Source organism: Pelophylax lessonae (genome assembly GCF_965119305.1).
Source record: "Pelophylax lessonae genome assembly, chromosome: 4".
NCBI classification, from domain to species: Eukaryota; Metazoa; Chordata; class Amphibia; order Anura; family Ranidae; genus Pelophylax; species Pelophylax lessonae.
In genome coordinates this window covers 42,400,628-42,409,330 of record NC_138771.1, presented here as the reverse complement: position 1 = coordinate 42,409,330, position 8,703 = coordinate 42,400,628, and the positions used below count along the sequence as shown (strand labels likewise).

General features: G+C 44.6%; 1 protein-coding gene across 1 annotated transcript in view; it reads left to right on the top strand.

Moving 5' to 3' along the window:
* Positions 1 to 4,551: 4,551 nt before the first annotated feature.
* The window catches only part of LOC309552497 (uncharacterized protein), a gene marked incomplete at both ends in the record, with an annotated part of 102,962 nt that continues 98,810 nt past the window's right edge, over positions 4,552 to 8,703 (top strand). Inside the window, 2 exons of the mRNA XM_082253466.1 lie at positions 4,552 to 4,648; positions 6,929 to 7,072. Coding sequence (XP_082109592.1) covers positions 4,552 to 4,648; positions 6,929 to 7,072 — 241 coding nt within the window. The remainder of the gene's footprint in view (positions 4,649 to 6,928; positions 7,073 to 8,703) is intronic.

Sequence of the window (8,703 nt, the reverse complement as noted above, 5' to 3'; positions counted from 1 at the left end):
AGATGAGGAGTAGGGGGGGTATGGAACAGGCAGCACCCTCAAACCTTCAGAAGTATGAGATGAACCCCAACAACTTGGAAAGGTGGATCTCTCTCACACGTACCAACACAGACTATCCCCCAATTTAACTGATCCCCAAAGGTTTTTGATTAAATAGCGGAATAGAAAATATGATCCAAAAAAAGTGTATGTATATCACACGTACACAACCACACTGGGCCCCAATTACTATTGTTTGTACCCCTAAAAGGCTAGATGAGGAGTAGGGGGAGTATGGAACAGGCAGCACCCTCAAACCTTCAGAAGTATGAGATGAACCCCAACAACTTGGAAAGGTGGATCTCTCTCACACGTACCAACACAGACTATCCCCCAATTTAACTGATCCCCAAAGGTTTTTGATTAAATAGCGGAATAGAAAATATGATCCAAAAAAAGTGTATGTATATCACACGTACACAACCACACTAGGCCCCAATTACTATTGTTTGTACCCCTAAAAGGCTAGGAGTAGGGGGAGTATGGAACAGGCAGCACCCTCAAACCTTCAGAAGTATGAGATGAACCCCAACAACTTGGAAAGGTGGATCTCTCTCACACGTACCAACACAGACTATCCCCCAATTTAACTGATCCCCAAAGGTTTTTGATTAAATAGCGGAATAGAAAATATGATCCAAAAAAAGTGTATGTATATCACACGTACACAACCACACTAGGCCCCAATTACTATTGTTTGTACCCCTAAAAGGCTAGATGAGGAGTAGGGGGAGTATGGAACAGGCAGCACCCTCAAATCTTCAGAAGTATGAGATTGTGTTCACTGTACCCCACAAAGATTGAGTTCACTGCACCCCACAATGATTGTGTTCACTGCACCCCACAAAGATTGTGTTCACTGCACCTCACAAAGATTGTGTTCACTGTACCCCCCAAAGATTGTGTTCACTGCACCCCACAAAGATTCTGTTCACTGTACCCCACAAAGATTGTGTTCACTGCACCCTAAAAGGATGTTGTTCACTGCACCCCACAAAGATTGTGTTCACTGCACCCTAAAAGGATGTTGTTCACTGCACCCCAAAAAGATTGTGTTCACTGTACCCCCCCAAAGATTGTGTTCACTGCACCCCACAAAGATTGTGTTCACTGCACCCCAAAAAGATTGTGTTCACTGTACCCCCCAAAGATTGTGTTCACTGCACCCCAAAAAGATTGTGTTCACTGTACCCCCCAAAGATTGTGTTCACTGCACCCCACAAAGATTCTGTTCACTGTACCCCACAAAGATTGTGTTCACTGCACCCCAAAAAGATTGTGTTCACTATACCCCCCCAAAGATTGTGTTCACTGCACTCCACAAAGATTCTGTTCACTGCACCCCACAAAGGATTTTGTTCACTGCACCCCAAAAAGATTGTGTTCACTGCACCCCAAAAAGGATTTTGATCACTGCACCCCAAAAAGGATGTTGTTCACTGCACCCCAAAAATGATTTTGTTCACCCCACCCCAAAAAGATTGTGTTCACTGCACCCCACAAAGATTGTGTTCACTGCACCCCAAAAAGATTGTGTTCACTGTACCCCCCAAAGATTGTGTTCACTGCACCCCACAAAGATTCTGTTCACTGTACCCCACAAAGATTGTGTTCACTGCACCCCAAAAAGATTGTGTTCACTGCACCCCAAAAAGGATGTTGTTCACTGCACCCCAAAAAGGATGTTGTTCACTCCACCCCAAAAAGATTGTGTTCACTGCACCCCACAAAGATTGTGTTCACTGCACCCCAAAAAGATTGTGTTCACTGCACCCCAAAAATGATTTTGTTCACTGCACCCCAAAAAGGATTTTGTTCACTGCACCCCAAAAAGGATGTTGTTCACTCCACCCCAAAAAGATTGTGTTCACTGCACCCCAAAAAGATTGTGTTCACTGCACCCCACAAAGGATTTTGTTCACTGCACCCCAAAAAGATTGTGTTCACTGCACCCCAAAAAGGATGTTGTTCACTGCACCCCAAAAAGGATTTTGTTCACTGCACCCCAAAAAGATTGTGTTCACTGCACCCCACAAAGGATTTTGTTCACTGCACCCCACAAAGATTGTGTTCACTGCACACCAAAAAGGATTGTGTTCACTGCACCCCAAAAAGATTTTGTTCACTGCACCCCAAAAAGATTGTGTTCACTGCAGCCCAAAAAGATTGTGTTCACTGCAGCCCAAAAAGATTGTGTTCACTGCAGCCCAAAAAGATTGTGTTCACTGCAGCCCAAAAAGATTGTGTTCACTGCAGCTCACACACAGAAAAATGGATGTGGATCACTGACACCTGCCTATCTCCAATCCCACACCACACAGCAATATCGATTGTAGTTTGTAGAACACAGTTTCCCTAAAATTCAGCAGACTCTGTCCCTAACAGGATTGAGAAGAGATCGTAGATCAGGATTGAGTGCAGATTCACCCCACCCCCCACACAGCAATATCGATTGTAGTTTGTAGAAGACACTGACCCTATAATTCAGCAGACTCTATCCCTAAAATGCCTACAACTCGCCCTGCCTAAACACTCCGACCTGTCCCTCAATTCTATACGGACACAAATGGTTTTTTCCTGCCTATCTTTCCCTAATCAGCAGCCAGCACATTGATGTGTGCTCTGTCCCTTAGCTAAGCAGCAGAATGACGCTGCTGCGGCGGCTGCCTCGAACTTATAAAGACTTGGTCACATGCTTCAGACGGCCAATCACAGCTACTAAGACATTTGCAGGCATGGCTGGGATGGCTTAAGGCACACCAGTTAAACGATTGTTGATTGGCTGTTGAAAGCCCGCCATGAAAAGAGCGCCAAAGCATGCAAAACCCGGAAATAAAACGACCGAACACGGATTTGTACCCGAACATACAGTAAAGTGTCCGTGTCCGTGTTCGGGTAAAAAAAATCCAATTATTCGGTACGAACACGAATAATACAGTCCGTGTTCGCTCAACACTACTCATAACCTCTTCCATTACTGAGTAGAGGTATGACTTGACTATAATGTCTCTAGGAAGGCCGCCTGTACGTGGAGGTTGGAGTGCCCTATGAGCTCTGTCCAGTTCCCGACGGCTATCCGCGATATCTGGTATGAGATCTTTTATAAAAAAGCGGATTGCAGAGTGGACATCTTTCACTGATTCAGGGAGCCCCGTGTTCTAAAATTGTAGCATCTGGATCTGTTCTCCAGATCATCAATTTTAGATATAGCAGAGTCTAGTTGATCCTGGAGATCCTGTAAGCGAGCTGTATTCTGATTTTTTTTTTCTCTATGGCTCCCAGATGTGAAATGTTTTTGTGTGTAGTAGTTGTGATCTGAGCCGCTGTGTGAGTTAAGCCCCTGGATAGCAATTTGGAAAAGGATGTCATCATAGAGGAAAAATCAGTTGGAATGGGGGGTATTAATGTGCAGCTACTCCAAATATGTCAGGGCTTGCTGTAATGTCACCCATAGGTGTAAGTAGGATTTCACCCATAGTTCTCTCTATCAGAGATTCAGTGGAGGTTGGAGAGGGTAAAACTGGATGCGGAGTACTCACAGTTAAGTTAGTGGGGATGTGAGCCCCACTATCTACCTAATCCTGGTCTGCTATGGAGCTTTCGGCCTCTGCTACAGAGCCTTGTGGCGCTGCTGGTGCCATCTTGGGGATCTTCGGTGTCTGCGGTCCGGTAAATAGAAGTTTTGAGAGGCCTCTCCTAACTGAGCCTCCCAACATCGGATCACTACTGTGGATCTCCAGGATCGGGTGTCTGCGGTGTGGGGAGACACTGAGCTCTTTTGCGGCTGTGGTAGGGACGAATAGGCTGGAGCAGTGCGGAGCTCATGAACTAGACGTCCATTCCGTGGCTCTCGCACATGCTCCCCATTTTTTCTTTATTTTATCTTCTTAACATTTGGTAGTCATATTCCCAAAAATTCTAAGAAGTGTCTTTTATTTATCTCATGGACGAAAGTTGAGAAATAATGTATATATATCATACAATTATTCCATAAACACCATTTGCCATTTAAAAAAAAAAAAAATATATGATTTTTCATTTACAAATCTGGTCACCTTATGTTAAGGTCCTCCCTCTGGTCTGTTCTGCCTTAGTGTACTCATTGGGAAAATTCTCCACTCTATTTGTCCTTTGTGACCACTGTCACTGAAAAGGAAAGTGAGGGAAAATCCACATTTTTAGAGCTGTCCCTAGAACAAGTTGTAGGGGGAAATCTTCCAATGGGGACAACTGTCTAAGAGGGAAATTTCCTTTAGTTCGGGAGATTCCTGCTGCATCTCTGGGACAGAGAGCAGAGTTAGATTCCCAAATGGTACACAAACAGCAAAATTTCATCTAGACCTTTAGTGTGCACTGAGACTGATTTTGCTCCATTTACCAATAAATCCTTGTTCTTAGTAACATGCTGTGCCAGCGTTAATCAGATCATAGGGTGCTGTATTAGTCTCTTGCTTTCTCTGGTCAGGTATGAAGCTGCTTTGGGGATTTCCAGTGACCAATCCGAATGAGATAATGACTAGTGACAGCCAAGTACATGAACATACTAAAGGTAATGTGAAGAAAAGCTGGAAGCTGCAACATCTAAATCAGCTGCTACAAAAAGGGAAAGGTAAGCTAAAACGTCACTCAAAGCTTTTGAAAACTGGGTTGCAGAAAATCAAGTTGGTAGGCTACTGGTTTGGACGCAGAGAGGTTGAGGCATGGCCCCAGTTGAATGGGTCAAATTTTGCTTATTAAATGTAATAGGGGGGAAAATTTTGCTACACCATGAAGCAAAGGATTACATTAAATGCTCACCCCTGTCCACTGCCTTTGCAGCTTAAGGGGGTTGGTAGTGGGGCAGCGAAAAAGCAGCTGAAGAAGTGTTTTTTTATTGCGCCCCCCCCCCCCCCCCAATAGCCAGCACCTCAGCATCCAATGACACAGGTCGAACATTGACCATGGACGGAGCCTGAGACACTAGTTCCACATCAGGTCCGCCTTAATTGTGATCACCAGTGGGTGTCAGTGGGTGGATTACATAGGCACTATTAGGCTGAATAGTGGTTTTGGAATCTGCCCACTACCACCACTAGTCTCAGAGTCCTTCATAAGGCTCCATCCAACCAACAACTCAACTCCACCTCATTGTGGCTATTGAGTGGGCGGGGCCTGATGGGGAACACTGATCGACTACTTGTTTCACTTGCATGTGATTGGCAGCAGAGGGCAGTGGGCGGAGTGTCTACGACACTTCTTATGAATTTCATAGATTGAGTCATCTGTCAGTTTTTCAGGGTTGCTTAAAAACAGTCCAAAGATCAATTCTTTAGGTTTTTCCAGGTATGCACACATTGTCACTGTATTTGCAGATTAAAACATCCTTTTACAATTTCATGAGCCTAAAAGGCAAATAAAAAAAAAAAAGAACAAAAATAGGGCTGATTACATAGTACATTTTTGGATGTTGTCACACATGATATATTCACCGAACGGGTAGAGATTTCTCAATGCGTTTCATGAACCAAAGTCAACATCTTCAGGAGAAAAGAGGAATGTTGAATATCTACCTATTAATATTTGCAAAACAGCCACCATAAAGCACATAATGCTCAACAATGAACATTGCCAAAAGCCCGACCTGGGGACTGCGAGAGGTATAGAGAGGGGGGAACTACAAACCAACCAAATTTCTGAAAGTACTTTGAAAATTACTTTGATATTCCTAGATAGGCATTACGTTAGACTAGAGATTTCTTGTAAATGGATTTTTATGTTTCACTATATTTAATTGGTCTGACCCGGACTTGAGCTAAATCCAACTTGCATCAAGATAGACAAATGTAAGAGAGAGAACTCCACATAATACTTCCTCCTATGCCTCCGCTTTATTAGGGTCCTCTTTCTTTTCCGTTCTGCCTCAGTGTCCCCATTGCGGAGATTCACCAATCTCTTTCAGTGAACGATGCCAGAACTCTGTCTACGGGACTGTGAAAGGGACAGAAGACGGGGGAACAATAAACCAACCAGATGTCTGAAGCATGCTTTCCAAATTGCCTAAATTGTTAGCGAGGCTTTAAGTTAGACTAGAGGTTTCTTGTAAATGGACTCCTATGTTTCAGTGAATTTAATTGGTCTGCTCTACTTAGTTGAGCATCATCATCAACCAAAATTTTACAGTTTTCACTAGAACAATGGGTAGGGGGAAAACCTCCAATGGGGACAACTGTCTAAGAGGTGTACTGCCCTCACTTTGGCAGATATGTTTTAACTTCCCTCTGTATCTCTGGGACAGGAAGCAAAGATAGATTTCCCATTTGGTACATAGAATGGTACAATGGTACCATAGGCATACACAGGGGGTGTGCCAGGTGTGCTTGGGCACACCCTAGCCACTATGTGTGGTACTGATTCCCCCTATCGCTTCCCCCTGTGTTGTGCCCCCCCCCCCCACCAATGCCGCAGTGCTGCTGGCTTCCCTCCTCTCCCCCTGGCTGCTGTGGGGATATTTCAGGATGGAGAGCGGGGGAAGGGACTAGTAAATAGGTAATTTACCAGCCCCTTCTATTTCTAAATGGACACAATGAATACAGCCCCTCACTGTGTTGATTTACAACTAAAGCATAGAGCACTTCCCATTCATTCATTCATTGTCCGGTGCAGCTGAGGCTACAGAGAAAGGTGTGTGTTTGAGCTTGGGGGTGCACACCCTAAAGCAATATGCTGCGCACACCGATGAATGGTACACAGAAAAATAAACTGCCCAGGGTTTTCAGTCCTCTACAGCTTTAGTGTGCACTGACACTGGTTTTTCTCCGTTTACTAATAAATCCTTGTACTTACTAAAATGCTGTGCCGGTGTTAATCAGATCATAGGTTGTTGTATTAGTCCCCTGCTTTCTCTGGTCAGGTATGAAGCTGCCTAGGGGATTTTCAGCGAAAGCTCCAAATGAGATGATGACTAGTGACAGCCAAATACCTGAACGTATTAATGGTAATGTGAAAAAAATCTGGAAGCTGCAACATCCAAAGTCGCTGCTACAAAAAAGCAAAGGTAAGCCAAAATGTTCTTCTATGGCAAAGCAAAGCTTTTAAAAAAATGCACTGCAGAAAGTCAACTTGATAGGCCATTGATTGCAATGCATGCAGTTTCAGGGCGGTTGTTGCACGGCCCCACTTAGCTGAATGGGGCTCATGCGGTATGAGACGATATCGCTCATTAAAGGAATGTTAAAGGCAGGAAGGTTTTTTTTAATCTTAATGCATTCTATGCAGTCTCCCCAGCACGCCCAAATACTTACCTGAGTCCCATCTCTGTCCAGCAATGTCCATGAGTCCCTCGGCTGCCTGGGACTATCCCTCCTGATTGGTTGAGACAGCCGGAGCACCATTGGCACCCGCGGCTGTCAATCAAAGTCAGTTAGCCAATCAAGAGAGAGTGGGGCGGAACAGTTCTTTCTCTGGATACACGGAGCTGCAGCCCAGCTTGGTTGCCCCCCCCCCCCCCCAAAGCAAGCTGTTTGCTGTGAGGGCACTCATCATGAGGGAGGGGCTAGGAGCAGCGAAAAGGGACCTGAGAAGAGGAGGTAAGTATACTATGTTTGTTATTAAAAAAAGAAAAGCAATACTTTACAATCACTTTAAATGTGACAGGGGGCACAATTTTTGCAACATGGTGATGCAAAGGATTGCAGCCGCATCATGTGTACACCCCCATTTACTTCTATTGGGCTGAATAGTGATTGTAGAATCTGCCCACTGTAACCACTAATCTCAGAGTTCCAGAGGCTCCATGTACCCGACAGCTCAACTCATTGCATCTGTTGAGTGCACATGGCCTGATGAGGAACACTGACAGACTAGTTCCCCATTAAGTCCATCTTGCATGTAAATGGCAGCGGATGGCAGAGGGCGTAGTGTCACCCAACACTGCTTATGAATTCCAGGTATTGAGTCATCTGTCAGCTTCTTTCAGGGTTATTTATTAAACTGTTAAAAGAGCAATTCTTTGAGTTTATCCAACAAACACACATTGTCACTGTATTTGTGCAACCTTTTATTATTTTCCGCTGTATTTAATTGGTCTGTCCCACTTTGACTTGAGCATCACCATCCGCCAATTTCAACTTGCTTCAAGATTGACAAATGCAAGAGAAAAAAAACTCCACATAATGCTCCCTCCTATACCTCCGCTTTGCTAAGGTCCTCTCTCTGGTCTGTTCTGCCTCAGTGCCCCCATTGGGGAGATTCACCACTCTATTTGTACTTTGTGAACACTGTCACTGAGAAAGAAAGTAAGGGGAAATACAACATTTTACAGTTGTCCCTAGAACAATAGGTAAGGGAAAATACTCCAATAGGAGCAACTGTCTAAGAGGGGAATTGGCTTTACTTTGGGGGATTTGTTCTAACTTCCTGCTGTATCTCTGGGACAGGAAGTGGAGATAGATTTCCAAAATGGTACACAGAATGGAATCGTACGCAGAAAAATAAACTGGGCTTGGTTTTCAGTTCTCTGCAGCTTTATTGTACAATGAGACCAGAGTTCAGGGCCCTGGTGCAAGAAGCCTTGAAGGGCCCTCCTTACCCCTGGGGCGACCCAGCCCCATGCGTCACCTCTGTACACCTGAATAGAAGGGGTGGCTTATAGAGGAAGTGATCTGATCCCCTCCGTTTCCTTCCTGC